Source organism: Heterodontus francisci, chromosome 14 (genome assembly GCF_036365525.1).
Source record: "Heterodontus francisci isolate sHetFra1 chromosome 14, sHetFra1.hap1, whole genome shotgun sequence".
Taxonomy (NCBI): domain Eukaryota; kingdom Metazoa; phylum Chordata; class Chondrichthyes; order Heterodontiformes; family Heterodontidae; genus Heterodontus; species Heterodontus francisci.
The window spans coordinates 29,691,722-29,708,025 of record NC_090384.1 but is presented as its reverse complement, the minus strand read 5'-3'; the positions used below and the strand labels follow the sequence as shown (position 1 = coordinate 29,708,025).

Below are 16,304 nucleotides of genomic sequence, written 5' to 3'. Positions count from 1 at the left end.
TAGGGAAAGAGTAACGTCATCATACAGAGTGAAGGAAATAGTAACGTCAATATTAAGGCATGAATGAAAGGGTAACATCAATCCTAGGGAGTAAAGGAAAGAAAGAGTAACTTCAACCTTAAGGAATGAAGGAATGAGTAACATCAACCCTAGAGAGTGAAGAAAAATGGTAATGACATCCCCGGGGAGTGAAGGAAAGAGTAACATCAGCCCTGGGGAGTGAATGAAAAGGATAATGTCAACCCTAGACGGTGAAGGAAAGGTGTAATGACAACCCTATGGAGTGAAAGAAAGAAAAATGTCAACCCTAGAGAGTGAACTAAAGCGTAACGTCAACCCTAGAGAGTGAACCAAAGCGTAACATCAACCCTAGAGAGTGAACCAAAGGTTAAAGCCAACCCTAAAGAGTGAAGACAAAGGGGAACACCAACCCTAGAGAGTGAATGAAAAGGATAATGTCAACCCCAGATGGTGAAGGAAAGGGGTAATGACAACCCTAGACAGTGAAGGAAAGAGTAATGTCAACTTAAGAGAATGAAAGAAATAGTAACATCAACCTCAAGGAATGAAGAAAAGGGTAACATCAATCCTAGAGAGTGAAGGAAAGAATAATGTCAACCCAAGAGAGTGAAGGAGAGGGTAACATCAACACTCTGGAGTGAAGGAAAGAGTAACGTTAATCACAGAGAGTGAAGGAAAAGAGTAATTCCACCCGTAGAGAGTGAAGGAAAGAGTAACATCAAACCTAGAGAGTGAAGGCAAGAGTAATATCAACATTAGAGTGAACAAAAGAGTAACATCAACCCTAGGTAATGAAGGAAAAGGGTAACACCAACCCTAGAGAGTGAAGGAAACAGTATCAACCCTAGAGAGTGAAGGAAAGAATAACATCAACCCTAGACTTTGAAGGAAAGAATATGTCAATCCTAAAGAGAGAAGGAAAGGGGAACACAAACCTGAGAAAAAGTGAAAGAAAAGGGCAATTTCAACACTAGGGAGTGAAGGAAAGAGTAACGTCAACCCTAGAGAGTGAACAAAAGTGTAATGTCAACACTAGAGAGTGAAGGAAAAAGTATTGTCAACCCTAGAGAAACTGTAATGTCAACACTAGAGCGTGAAACAAAGAGTAATGCCAACCCTAGAGAGTGAAGGAAAGCGTAACGTCAACCCTAGAGAGTGAAGGAAAAAGGTAATGTCAAACATACGGAGTGAAGTAAAGAGTAATATCAATCCTCGAGAGTGAAGGAAAAGGGGAACACCAAACTGAAACAGTGAAGGAAAAGGATAACATCAACCTAAGAAAATGAAAGCAAAGGCTAACATCAACCTAGATAATTAAGGAAAATGCCAACCCCAGAGAGTAAAGGAAAGAATAACAGCTGTCGGAGAGAGAATGAAAGAGTAATGTCAACCTTAAGGAATGAAGGAAAGGGTAACATCAACCCTAGAGAGTGAAGGAAAGAAAGTAATTTCAACCTTAGGGAATGGCAGAAAGAGTAATGTCAACCCCAGAGAGTGAAAGAAAGAGTAACACCAACCCTAGAGAGAAGGAAAAAGTAACGTCAACCCAAAGGAATGAAGGAAAGAGTAACGTCAACCCTAGAGAGTGACAGAAAAAGATAACAACAACCCTAGAGTTTGAAGGAAAGAGTAATATCAACCCTAGAGACTGAAGGAAAGAGTAACATCTACCCTAGAGAGTGAAGAAAAGAGTAACGTCAACCTTAGAAAGTGAAAGAAAGAGTAATATCAACCCTAGAGATTGACGGAAAGGGATAACATCAACCTTGAGCAACCCTTAAGAGTGAAGGGAAGGGTAGATTAGCTGTTGCTGTTGGGAATGACGATAAAGTATTACTGGCTACAAAAGGATAGTGGCTGCACATTGGGAATGGACATCCGGAGTTAGTACTAAGGGATTTGTGCCTTGACGGGTTGAGGATTAGAAGAAGATATCCTTGTCACAAAATGTCATTTGAGTGGGGCTGCCTCTGAAATGCAAGAATCTTCCACTAAAAGGCACACAAAAGGGAAAAAAGAAAAAAGGGAAATGACGGTTTACTATGCTGGGGGACTTGGAATCTGTGCATGGAGTTGTGGAGTGAGCGAGAGAGAGATTGAGACAGAGTACCAATGGATTTGAGTAGATCCCTTCCAGGCAGAGCATGAGTGACAGGACAAAGAAAGGTCATTCATAGCACTGTCAGTCACCCTTTTCTGTTACCTGGAATGTTCCAACACATCACAATGTGCTTGTAATACATGAAGAAATTTTTTTTAAATGTAAAAGAATAACCTTCATTACAAAAGGACCTCCGCTGTCCCCCTCACAGGCATCTCCACGCTGGGTGGAATTCTCATGGTGACCTACCATAGACAAGAAATACATATTAAAGTATTAAAAAAAAGGCCTACTGGTGGGGTGAATGAAATACATAGTCCATGTACCCATTTGAAACAGTTCAAATGTATTGAGGCCTCTGTTCATCACAGCATCTTCTTCAGTTGTATGTTCTTGGCTCACTGCACTGCTTTCACTGGACCCATCTCAATGGCAATACTCATCACACTCATCTCCAAACACGTTAACAAAATGACTGGAAAGGACACAACGTCTCAATGCCTTATACTACCTCCAAAAGAAAATATTTTTTGTTAATTCAGGAGGGACAGTGATATTTACATTTCACTTGGAAAAATCAACAGATTCACTCCTCCTTCCTTCACGCTCCCCATTTTCACTGACTACCCTCCCCCCCCCGCGACCCCCGTCTTCCCCTATCTTTCATCACTGTACCATTATTTCTCCCTTCATCACTCCCCCATCACTCCTTTCTCCATCATTCTGCATTTCACTCCTCTCTTTTTAATATTTCCTCTGAGAATGCATTTACTAACAACATTTTCTGCTGTAGGAATGAATACTTTTTACCATTAATGTTAACCTATTTTGGGGGTAGGACAGATGAGATTAAGGAATTATATTTGTGTAATATTGCTATTGCATTGTGTTTAATCCAAAAAAAATGTGTTGTTAATTTGTTTAACAGCCCCTCCCCAAAAAAATGTTGTCCTCTTTAACTGGGCTTGGGATTAGGAGCAATGACTGGATGTCTATACAGCCATTGAGAGGTAGTCTCACCACCAGGCCCCAGGCCCAGGCTGAGACTGTGGATCTGCTCTCTGCTAATACTGCTCTAAAGCCAGCTACTAAAATATGAAGGAAGTACCTGCCATTTTCCTTCCCTTTATGGGAGGAGAATTTCACAAATAATGATATCCACTCCAGCCAACACTGGCGCACTGTGGCTGCTGTATGTAGAATCTACAAGATGCACTGCAGCAACTCCCCAGGCACACTTTGACAGCACCACCTGTGACCTGAACTATCGAGAGATATCACAGCAACAAACTCCTGGGAATGACTTTATATCCAAGCTCCCCTTCAAGACTCACACTAGCCTGAGTTGGACATATATCATTCATTGCTTTCTAGTTGCAGGGTCAATATTCGGGAGTTCCCCACCTAACATCAACATGGGAGTACCATCACCATAGCAACAGTATCAGTTCAAGGAGAAAGCCCACAGCCACCTTCTCAGGGCAACTAGAAATGGGCAATAAATGTAGCCTTGCCAGCAAGACCCAAACCCCAAGAACAAATAAAAGAAAAATACTCTTCTCTGTGAGCTGTCATTGTTAACAAGCTGCTGCTACCCTGCTCAAAACTAATATTTAGGATTGGAAACTTTTCATAGGGAGTTGACCTACCATGTTGGGTAGTGCCACTGACTGATAGTATATACAGGCAATCTGTGGGGGGTTGTGTGGCATATTGCTTTGATACTCACCTGTACCGATTTTTAAAAATATTCGTTCTTGGGATTTGGGCATCGCTGGCAAGCCCAGCATTTATTACCCAAACCTAATTGCCCTTGAGAAGGTCACGGTGAGCTGCAATCCATGTGGTGCAGGTACACCCACAGTGCTGTTAGGGAGGGAGTTCCAGGATTTTGACCCAGTGACAGTGAAGGAACAGCAATATAGTTACAAGTCAGGATAGTGTGTGGCTTGAAGGAGAACTTCAAGGTGATGTTCCCTTGCATCTGCTGCTGTTGTCCTTCTACATGGTAGAGGTCGGGGGTTTGGAAGGTGCAGTCAAAGGAGCCTTGATGAGTTGCTGCAGTGCATCTTGTAGATGGTACACACAGCTATAGGGAGTGAATGTTTAAGGTGGTGGATGGGGTGTCAATCGAGCAGGCTGCTTTGTCCAATATGGTGTCGAGCTTCCTGAGCATTGTTGGAGCTGCACTCATTCAGGCAAGGGGAGAGTATTCCATCACACTCTTGTGCCTTGTAAATGGTGGACAGGCATTGGGGAATCAGGAGGTGAGTTCCTTGCTGCAAAATTCCCAGCTTCTGACCTGCTCTTGTAGCCACAGTGTTTACGTGGCTGGCCAGTTAAGTTTCTGGTCAAGCCTAAATGTTGTCCAGATCTTGCTGCATGTGGACATGGACTGCTTTAGTATCTGAGGAGTTGCAAATGTTACTGAACACCGTGCAATCATCAGGGAACATCCTCACTTCTGACCTTATGATGAAAGGAAGGTCATTGATGAAGCAGCTGAAGATGGTTGGGGCTAGGACACTACCCTGAGGAACTCCTGCAGCGATTTTCTGGGGCTGAGATGATTGGCCTCCAACAACCACAAACATTTTCCTTTGTGCTAGATGTGACTCCAACCAGTGGAGAATTTTCCCGCTGATTCCCAGTGACTTCAATTTTGCTAGGGCTCCTTGATGCCACACATGGTTAAAGACTGCCTTAATGTCAAGAGCAGTCACTTTCACCTCACCTCTGGAATTCAGCTTTTTTGTCCATATTTGGTTCAAGGCTGTAATGAGGTCTGGAGTGGAGTATTCCTGGAGGAACCCAAACTCAGCATTAGTGAACAGGTTATTGGTGAGTAAGTGACACCTGATAGCACTGTTGACGACACCCTCCATCACTTTGCTGATGATTGAGAGTAGATAGTTAGGGTGGTGATTAGATTGGATTTGTCCTGCCTTTTGTAGACAGGACATACCTGGGCAATTTTCCACATTGTCAGGTAGATGCCAGGGTTGTAGCTGTACAGGAACAGTTTGGCTAGGGGCGCGGCAAGTTCTGGGGCACAAGTTTTCAGTACTACAACTGGGATATCGTTAGGGGCCATAGCCTTTGTTGTACCCAACACCTTCAGCCGTTTCTTGATATCATGCAATGAATCGAATTGTTTGAAGACTGGCATCTGTGATGCTGGGGATCTCAGGGGGAGGCTGAGTTGAATCATCCACTTGACACTTCTGGCTGAAATGGATGCAAATGTTTCAGCCTTGTGCTTTGCACTGATGTACTTGGCTTCCCTATCATTGAGGATGGGGATGTTTGTGGAGTTTCCTTCTCAGGTTAGTTGTTTAATTGTCCACCACTATTCACAACTGGACGTGGCAGGACTGCAGAACTTTAATATGATCCATTGGTTGTGGGATTTGCTTTGGTCTGTCTATTGCATGCTTCTTCTGCAGTTGAACATGTATGTAGTCCTATCTTGTCACTTCACCAGAGTGGCATCTCAGTTTTAAGTATGTCTGGTGTTGCTCTTGGCATAAAACCAAAAAGTGCTGGAAATACTCAGCAGGTCTGGCAGCATCTGCGGAGAGAGAAGCAAAGTTAATGTTTCAGGTCAGTGACCTTTCATCAGAACTGGCAAAGGTTAGAAATGTCATAGGTTTTAAGCAAATAAAATGGGGGTGGGGCAAAAGAGAACAAATGGGAAAGTGTGATCGGACAGAGGGTCAGAGAGAATAACTGAAAAAGAGGTCATGGGGCAAAGGCAAAGACAGAGAGTGTGTTCATAGTGAAATACAAAGCGTTAGTGCAGAGAGGGTGTTAAATGACAGAATAATGAAAGCCCTAGCCAAAAGCAAACATGAAAAAAAAGTGGGCAGACACATGGTAAAAATGTGTAATGATGAAACAAACTAAAATAAAATTTAAAAAAATACTAAGTAAAACTAAAAACAAATGGGGGCCAGTCATGCTCTGAAATTATTGAACTCAATGTTCAGTCCAGTAGGCTGTAGCGTGCTAATTGATAAATGAAGTGCAACAAGCTTGCACTGATTGTTCACTGGAACACTGCAGCAATCCCAGGACAGAGATGTGGTCCTGAGAGCAGGGGGGGGTGGTGTTGAAATGGCAAGCGACAGGAAGCTCGGGGTCATGTTTTCAGACTGCGCGGAGGTGTTCTGCAAAGCGGTCACCCAATGCCTTTGGTCTCCCCAATGTAGAGGAGACCACATTGTGAGCAGCGAATATCGTATACTAAATTGAAAGAAGTACAAGTAAATCGCTGCTTCACCTGAAAGGAGTGTTTGGGGCCTTGGATAGTGAGGAGAGAGAAGGTAAAAGGGTAGGTATTACACCTCCTGTGATTGGTGTATGGGGTGGTACGGCAGGTGTCGGGGGTAATGGAGGAGTGGACCTGGGTGTCGTGGAGAGAACGATCCCTTCGGAATGCTAACGGGGAAGGGGAGGGGAAGATACATTTGGCAGTGGCATCACGCTGGAGGTGGCGGAAATGGCGGAGGATGATCCTTTGGATGTGAAGGCTGGTGGGGTTGAAAGTGAGGACAAGTGGAACCCTGTCACGGTTCTGGGAGGGAGGGGAAGGGGTGAGAGCAGAGGTGTGGGAAATGGGCCGGACATGGTTGAGGGCCCAGTCAACCACAGTGGGTGGGGGGGGGGGGGGGTGGAATCCTCGGTTAAGGAAAAAGGAAGACATATCAGAAGCGCTGTCATGGAATCAGAGCATCATCAAAGCAGATGCGTCGGAGACGGAGAAACTGGGAGAATGGAATGGAGTCCTTACAGGAGGCAGGGTGTGAAGAAGTGTAGTCGAGGTAGCTGTGGGAGTCAGTGGGCTTATAATGAATATTAGTAGACAACCTATCCCCAGAGATGGAAACAAAGATTGAGGAAGGGAAGAGAAGTGTCCATGTAAAGGTGAGAGAAGGGTGGAAATTGGAAGCAGAGTTGATAATGTTTTCCAGTTCAGGGCGGGAGCAGGAAACGGCACTGATACAGTCATCAATGTGCCAGAAAAAGAATTGGTGGAGGGATCCTGAGTAGGACTGGAACAAGGAATGTTCAACATATCCCACAAAAAACACAGGCATAACTAGGACCCTTCTAGGTACCCATTGAAACACATTTTACTTGAAGGAAGTGTAGTTGAAGGAGAAGTTGTTCAATGTGAGAACAAGTTCAGCCAGTCAGAGGAAGGTGCTGGTGGATGGGAACTGGTTGGGCCTCTATTCAAGGAAGAAGCGGAGAGCCCTCAAACTATCCTGGTGGGGATGGACATGTAGAGAGATTGGATGTCCATAGTGAAGAGGAGGCGGTTGGGGCCAGGAAACTGGAAATTGTCAAAATGACGTAGGGCGTCAGAAGAGTCACGGACGTAGGTGGGAAGAGACTGGACCAGGGGAGAAAAGATAGGAAAAATTAAGTTCAGTGGGGCAGGAACAGGCTGAAACTATGGTCTGCCAGGACAGTCCTGTTTGTGGATTTTAGGAAAGAGGTAGAAGCAGCTGTCCAGGGTTGTGGGACTATGAGGTTGGAAAGAGGAAAGATCTCCGGAGGAGATGAGGTCAGTGACAGTCCTGTGGACAGTAGCTTGATGTTTGGTGGTGGGTTCGTGGTCCAGGAGGAGGTAGGAAGAAGTGTCTGAGAGTTGGTGCTCAGCCTCTGCAAGGTCGAGGTTGGTACGCCAGACAACAACAGCAGCACCCTTGTCAGCAGGTTTGATCACAATGTCGGGGTTAGACCAGAGAGAATGGAGTGCAGCAAGTTCAGAAGGAGACAGGTAAGAGTGAGTGAGGGGAGCAGAGAATTAAGATGCTCTTGGCATGATCTCTTACATTTCTCATTGAACCAGGGTTGGTCTCCTGGATTGATGGTAATGGTAGAGTAAGGGATATGCCAGCCCATGAGGTTACAGATTGTGGTTAAATATAATTCTGCTGCTGCTAATGGGCCACAGCACCACATGGATGTGCAGTTTTGAGCTGCTAGATGTGTTCTGAATCAATCACATTTAGCACAGTGTTAGTGCCACACAACACAATGAAGTGTGTCCTCAGTGTGAAGACAGGACTTTATCTTCACAAGGACTGTGCCTGGTCACTGCTACCAATACTGTCATGGACAGATACATCTGTAACAGGCAGATTGGTGAGAATGAAGTAAAGTATGTTTTTCCCTTTCGTCGGTTCTCTGAACACCTGCTGTCGACCCAGTCTGGCAAATATATCCTTCAGGACTCGGCCAACTAGGTCAGTACTGGTGGTACCAAGTCACTCTTGATGGACATTGATGTCCCCCACCAGAGTATATTCTGTGCCCTTGCTACCCTCCGTACTTCTTCCAAGTGGTGTTCAACATGGAGAAGTACTGATTCATCAGCTGAGGGAGGGCGGTAGGTGGTAATCAGCAGGAGGTTTCCTTTGCCTATAATTGACCTGATGCCATGAGGCTTCCTGGGGTCCAGAGTCAATGTTGGAGACTTCTAGGGCCACTCCTTCCCGACTGTATACCACAGTGCCACCACCTCTGATGGGTCCGTCCTGTCAGTGGGACTGGACATACCCAGGAACGGTGATGGAGACAGTTACAGACAGCTATTGTACAGTGTACTTGGGCTCATGGCAACTCTATTCAGTTTGCCACCAACTTGTCCTTACTTAGGGCCCTTACAGCTTTCAAAGGGTGGGGGAGCGGCGGGGGGAGGGGGGGAGGAGGGGGGGGGAAGAGATTTCATCCCACCAGTCATGAATCAAGGTGAAAGGACAGAATTATAACCAACACCACCACCCATTCCCCTGCCGAGACGCTTCTCCAATGCTGCGTTGACTCACCAGCACAGAACATGCGACTGGTGGTTTTTATATTGGTGGATCTGCTACAGGTTTCCTGGTCAACGATGGGGAGCTGGATCGACTGCAGTGTTGAAGGCTTCAAGGCACCAGTATTCACAAAGGATTCAGCCAGATTTCCCCAACCGGTGATCCGACCTTGCTGCCCACTGCGTAGTAACCTGGAATCAATAATGAAAGATTGAGCACTCCTGCCATTCAAGAAATAAACCAGGGGCTAAGATAATTTTAGTGCCTTGTCCATGCTTCCTCTTGCTTGGTTTTTGCTGAGGGAATCACGTTCTGCAACCAGAGCTGCTGACACAATCCCAGTCCAACAATCTGATCCATTCCTAGCACTTGAACTTGTAAATCTCTCTTGTAAATTTTGTCCCTCCCGCTCAATCTCAGCTCTGGAGTGGAGTTGTCACCTCTCCAGCATGGCCCTGGGGTCTTCAGGAATTAAAAATTAATCTCCAGCACACTGTTACCAATTATCCAGGAGAAAAACCATAGGGGCATTCATAAAAATTGTCATTTTTTTAACTTTCTTTAAACACTTTTTTTTATTAGTCATAAAATATTGGCAAGTGGTAAAATGGCTGTTTGACAGACAGACAAAATTCATCCAGGGTGGGAAGGCAAAGCATTGCTAAGATGGATATGCTGGGTAACCAATGACAGGAATGTGGGGACAGGGCAGTTGGAGATAAGAGGTCATTTGATTAAACCTCCAGATTCCATCCAACCAGAGCTGACAACCCTTCTCCAGTGGGTGACCAGATGGAGACTCATCCAGATGTTCTACACATGCTGCTCTCCAATCACGTGCTCAATAAAGATGTTGAGCCGTACAAGTAAGGAGAGCCCCAAGGTCCATCTGATTGCAAGATTGTAGACAGCCCCCATTGTCCTCATTTCAGGGAGTGGGATCTGAGGCAGGGAATGTACAGGTTCATGCTCCAGACTGCTAATCTGATGACCCCTTACAGTAAGTCTGGGAATTTGATCAGGCTCTATCATAATGGTCCCTGTGATCAACTGGCGCTTACCATCTAGACTCAGACATAAGAGGTAACCAAATAGGCCAAAGAAAGAAAGACTTGCATTTATATACCACCTTTCACAACCTCAAAACATCCCAAAGTGCTTTGCAGCCAATTAAGTTTTTTTTTGAAGTGTAATGTAGGAAACAGGGCAGACAATTAATATTGAGCAAGCTCCCAGTAATAGCAAAGAGGTTAAGCAACCAGATAACCTGTTTTAGTGATGTTGGTTGAGGGATAATTATTGGTTATGCCATAGGGCAGATCTCTCCTGCTCTTCTTTGGGCTCTTTTACATCCACCTAAGAGGGCAGACGGGAGCTCAGTTTGTCTCACACGAAAAGCCCAGAGGTGCACCACTCCCTCAGTACTTCACTGGAGTGTTAGCCTGTATTTTGTGTTCAAGTGTCTGGAGTGCAGCTTGAACCCAAAACCTTCTGACCCAGAGGTGAGAATGCCACTGTTATGACCAGGTGAGAAAGGGGTCTAGGGTTCCCTCTCAGCCTTCCCTGGTCTTACCGTAGCAGGGTTTCTTTTAAACACAACATTTTTTTAGCTCCCCCTTAGTGAATCCTTGTTTACTAACTTTCAATTATAAGGCAAAACAACTTGCCAAACAGGTTTTCTTAGGTTTAAAGAAAAAAGGTTGAACTTTATTAAACTTAAACTCTAATTCGGGTAATGCCTACGGATATGCGACACGCCCACGCTAGCATGCATACGTTATACACACATGCAGATAGAGACAAAAAAGAGCAGAAGAAATAAAGTGGAAACGTTTGAAGCAATATCTGAAGATGGTTTTGGTTACTGTTCTTCGGGCTCGCTGTAAAGTCCTTGATTTTAGGTATGTTTTGTTTTTCGTTGGGACTCGGTATTCTTCTTAAACCTTGTTCGAATTAGGAGACTTTTCTCTCTTGAAGTTCATGTGCCCTCAGTGGGTCCAGAGGCTTATGAGAAAGAGATGGGAGCAGACAGGAGAAGTCTTCTCACTCCAGGAGCAAACAGTCTTTTTGAGTTCAAAAACTCTGTGGCTAGTTCAAAAAACCCTGGACTAGCCAGTTAGTCATGTGGCTTTAACCAGTCCTGGCTTTTGTGGAATGCTCTTCCTTACACCTTCAATGTCTGATGATCAAAATCCATTGTGGGTTGAATGTGCCAGGGAATTGTCCTTTTGTCTCCACAAGCACTGTCTGTTAGTATGCAAATGTTTTTCAACTAAGTGTCTAGCACCCCTTGTAACAGGCCTTCTCTTCTTCCCAGCAAGTTTAAAATCAATGTTCATATGACAAAATTAATATGCCTCATTCTTGGCAGGTGGGGGCCTGCATGACAGCTACCTACTAAGCCATGGCTGAAGGGCAACTCCTGGCAAGGGATCAACACCCAGCAAGGAGTCAACACCTTCAGGAAAAGAGGGGAGGGAGCAAATTAGCAGGAAAAAATAACAGGGTAAGGGAAAAAAAGCAGCAGTTGAAAGGAATGGGAGATTGACTCGCCCTCATTATCCACACCTGGCAAATTCAACCACATTTTTACACCAACAGATAACCTGAATTAAGCTACTTTGAATTATGAAGTTGTCATCATTCCTTTGCTGCATGGAAGTGCAACAGATGCCCTTGTCTAGTTGCCTTTGGACAGTCTTTGAGTTAGGGAGTTAACCGCGTACAGGATCACAGATGTGAGTCAGCGCACCTACCATGTTAGGATACATTGCATCATCACATAATGTACTGCACTGCTGGTCTGCTCTACCTGATAGACACTTCATATAATAATACCAATTGAACAGCACCATAGGGATTGTGGCACAACATTCCAAACTCCCCTCCAATATCAATTCTTGTGGTCAGTGTCACCCCTGGAATTGCTAAAGTTCAGCACCAACATTTAATTCTGTGTTTCTCACAACTCACTTGTTACAAGCTGCACTCTCTCAACACGTGTCAGTTAAGCACATTCAGAATATTGCCACCAAAAAGTAAAATGGCCTACACATACAAAGCTGCTTTTATTACTTGTTTTTAATCAACAACAACTTATACTTACATTGTAAATTTAATGTTATAAAACATCCCAAGGCACTTCACAGCAGCATTATAAAGCTAACTTTTACATTATAAAGCTGCATAAGATAAGGATGCATGGTGTCAGGGGTAAAGTATTAGCATGGATAGAGGATTGGTTGACGAACAGGAAGCAGAGAGTGGGGATAAATGAGTGCTATTCTGGTTGGCAATCAGTCACTAGTGGTGTGCCTCAGGGATCGGTGTTGGGACCGCAATTATTTACAATTTATATAGATGATTTGGAGTTGGGGACCACGTGTAGGGTGTCAAAGTTTGCAGATGACACTAAGATGAGTGGCAGAGCAAAGTGTGCAGATGACTGTGAAACTTTGCAGAAGAACATAGATACATTGAGTGAGTGGGCAAAGGTCTGGCAGATGGAATACAATGTTAGTAAATGTGAAGTCATTCATTTCGGTAGGAGTAACAGGAAAAAGGATTATTACTTGAATGGTAAAAAGTTGCAGCATGCTGCTATGCAGAGGGACCTAGGTGTCCTTGTGCATGAATCGCAGAAGGTTGGTCTGCAGGTACAGCAAGTAATTAGGAAGGCAAATGGAATTTTGTCCTTCATTGCTAAAGGGATTGAGTTTAAAAGCAGAGAGGTTATGTTGCAGCTGTATAAAGTACTGGTGAGGCCGCACCTGGAGTACTGTGTGCAGTTTTGGTCTCCTCACTTGAGAAAGGATGTACTGGCACTGGAGAGGGTGCAGAGGAGGTTCACTAGGTTGATTCCGGAGTTGAGGGGGTTGGTTTATGAGGAGAGACTGAGTAGATTGGGATTATATTCATTGGAGTTCAGAAGAATGAGGGGGGATCTTATAGAAACATATAAAATCATGAAGGGAATAGATAAGATACAAGTAGAGAGGATGTTTCCACTGGCAGGTGAAGCTAGGACAAGAGGGCATAGCCTCAAGATTAGAGGGAGCAGATTTAGGACTGAATTAAGAAGGTACTTCTTCACCCAGAGGGTTGTTAATCTATGGAATTCCTTGCCCAGTGAAGTAGTTGACGCTTCTTCAGTAAACGTCTTTAAAGCTAAGGTAGATATCTTTTTGAACAATAAAGGAATTAAGGGATACGGTGGGAGCGTGGGTAAGTGGATCTGAGTCCACGAAAAGATCAGCCATGATCTTATTGAATGGCGGAGTAGGCTTGAGGGGCTGGACAGCCTACTCCTGCTCCTAGTTCTTATGATCTTATGATCTTATGAACTTTAACACTGAACCACATAAGGAGATTGTAGTATAAGGGTGTCAAAGGATTAATCTTGAGACACTGTAAAGATTACTGCCCACCATGATAAGGTAAAAGATCATGTGGGAGAGACTCAAGAACAGTTACAGCGTGGCTTTTGAAGGAGACACACAGGCTAGCGTGGAGTGTATATAGTTACTATACAATAAAGATTAATGTTTAAATACTGCAGTCCAAGAACCTCTCTGGCTAGACTCTATACTGTGGCAGCATAAATAACATGGTGAACAGCACTAGGATTAAAATCTTTTACCCGGAAGAGAAAATTTGAAGCAACAATCATCCTTCAGCCAGTAGAGAAGAAACTTCAAAACAAATAGCTGAAGAGAAAAAAACAAACTACATACTTTAGAAGTTTGAGTAAAGCTCCATAGAATGAAAGTATGGCTGAAAAGCAAGCGATTATGTGAGTGATTGTGCCGACGACCGAGAAATCCCAGTAAAAAAAAAAAGCTTTTGAAGAGCTTAAAAAATTAATTTTCTTCAGGCTCTGTGTGAGCGAGAGTTAAAAAAAGGGAAACCCTGAAAAGCACGCAAACGGAAAAAAGTCCAATAGTGAAGAGAAAAAAGAGCGCGTGAAACCCCCAAACACAGCAGAGTGTCCATTAATGCAGCTTAGCTGAAGAAACAAATTCATTAAACCAGTCAAGTTTGAAAAAAGTATATAAACTCTAGCTCAAAAAAAGCAAAGGGGAAAACCCTTGAACTGTCACAGCTCTGTCAATTCCAATAGGCAGCTCTGTAATCATTTCAGTGAACTGCTGAAAGAAAGAAGTCCCTACCAGAAGCCTATAAAAAACAACAGGGAACACTCTCAAGCACCTGCTACACTCCATCAAAGCAAGCTAGCCTGAAAAAGGAATTTCTTAAAAGGGAATACTCAAAAAAGTCTATAAAAGTTTTAAAAATGGATCAAAATTGGGGAGTGCCAGAGAGTTTTAAAAGTCACGAGGGATCCAATCAGTTTCAGAACTGGGAACTGTGGAGGAAAAAGTTCCTCAGGTATAGAATTACATCAAAATTGGACAGCAGGTCCGAAACAGAGCAAGTGAATACATTATTATTTTGAATTGGTGCTGTAGCTGACGATATGATAGTAAGACAATGTATTGATGAAAAATCAGCCACATTTGATGAGGTCTTAAAAGCTTGTGATTCCTACTTCAATTTACGCAGTAATAACAGACCAATCCTGCGAGGTGAGAAAAGATCTTTGTTCAGGAAACCTCCTGCAACTGTTCAGTTCCTGAATGAGAGGCATCAGGAAAAAAGGTACACTGTGGGGGGGTGGGGGATTGTCTCACCACCTCCCCCCCACCATGTGAGACAACAATTGTAATGTGGCCGCCCACGCGAAAAGGTTGGATGACCCTGAGTTACAGCATGGCTTTTGAAGGAGACACACAGGTTAACGTGGAGTGTATGTAGTTACTATGCAATAAAGATTAATATTTAAATACTACAGTCCAAGAACCTCTCTAGTTAGACTCTATACTGTGGCAGCATGAAGAACCAAATATATAACAGAGATAAAAGAGGCAGTAAGGCAGGAGGATGTTGGTGAGGCCATGTAGGTATTTGAAAACAAGGATGAGAATTTTTAAATTGAGGTGTTGCTTAAACGAGAGCCAGTGTAGATTTACAAGCACAGGGATGATGGGTGAACGGGACTTGGTACGAGTAAGGACACAGGCAGCAGAGTTTTAAATAACTTCAAGTTTACAGAGGCTAGAACTTGGGAGACCAGCCAGAGTGCATTCGAATAGTCAAGTCTAAAGGTAACAAAGGCCATGGGTGATGGTTTCGGTAGCAGATGAGCTGAGGGTCAGAGTCAGGTGATGTTCCGGAGGTGGAAATAGGCAGTTTTAGTGACGGCATGGAAATGTGGCCAGAAACTCATCTTGGGGTCAAATGTGGTACAAGGTTGTGAACAGCCTGATTTAGCCTCAGACAGTTGCCAGGGAGAGGAATGGAGTCCGTGGCTAGGCAACAAAGTTTGTCATGGGGATGACGACAATAGCTTGGGTCTTCTCAGTATTTAATTGGGGAAAATTTCTTCTCATCCAGTACTGGGTGTCAGACAAGCAGTCTGATAATTTAGAGACAACGGAGGGGTTGAAAGAGGAGGAGGTGGTGAGGTAGAGCTTGGTGTCATCAGCTTACATGTGGAAATGGAGGCTCTTTTCAGACGATATTGCCAAGGGGCAGCATGTAAATGAGAAACAGGAGGAGGCCACTGATAGTTCCTTGTGGGACACCAGAGGTAACAATGCAGGAGTGGGAAGAGAAACCAATTTAGGTGGTTCTTTGGATACAATTAGTATAGATAAGAATGATAGATAAGATAATTAAAGTAGGATGGAAAGCTCCCCAGTGAAATTGTTGTGCTCCTCAAGCTGAGCGATACTGACACTGGGAAATGTAATATTTTCCCATTTCAGGTATCCAGTACCAAGTGCTCCCAAGTCAGATATGGAGAATAGAGCTCATCCATAAAACCAGCAGAGTACCTCCTACTGGATCAATGTGAGATTTTCCCATTGAGTCATGTGGCTTCAGTGATTGAGATTGGTAGTTTTGTACTGTGGACATATGCCCAATTTGAAGTGAATTGACACAGCTTAAGCTCAGTCCACACAGAGCCATTAAACAGAGGAGATTTTCACCAAATCCCCCAAGGCTGGATTTAAACCTAGGTATTAGGGGAGTGTGAGAAGTTTGAATCCGACATTAAATATGCTTTGCAACAAGAAATCTGTTCAATGTGTTCGACCAAGTCCAGACACGCACAATGCAGTGGACATTCTTTTCTTTTGGGCCTCCTTATCTCGAGAGACAATGGATACGCACCTGGAGGTGGTCAGTGGTTTGTGAAGCAGCGCCTGGAGTGGCTATAAAGGCCAATTCTAGAGTGACAGGCTCTTCCTGTCACAATGCAGTGGACATAGAGAGAAATAAACAATATTACC

General features: G+C 44.0%; 1 protein-coding gene across 1 annotated transcript in view; it reads right to left on the bottom strand.

Moving 5' to 3' along the window:
• Window positions 1–16,304, bottom strand: part of f2 (coagulation factor II (thrombin)) — a 99,078-nt gene that overhangs the window by 5,125 nt on the left and 77,649 nt on the right. The window contains exons 12-13 of the mRNA XM_068045941.1: window positions 8,962–9,140; window positions 2,297–2,367 (exon numbers count right to left, since the gene is read on the bottom strand). Coding sequence (XP_067902042.1) covers window positions 2,297–2,367; window positions 8,962–9,140 — 250 coding nt within the window. The remainder of the gene's footprint in view (window positions 1–2,296; window positions 2,368–8,961; window positions 9,141–16,304) is intronic.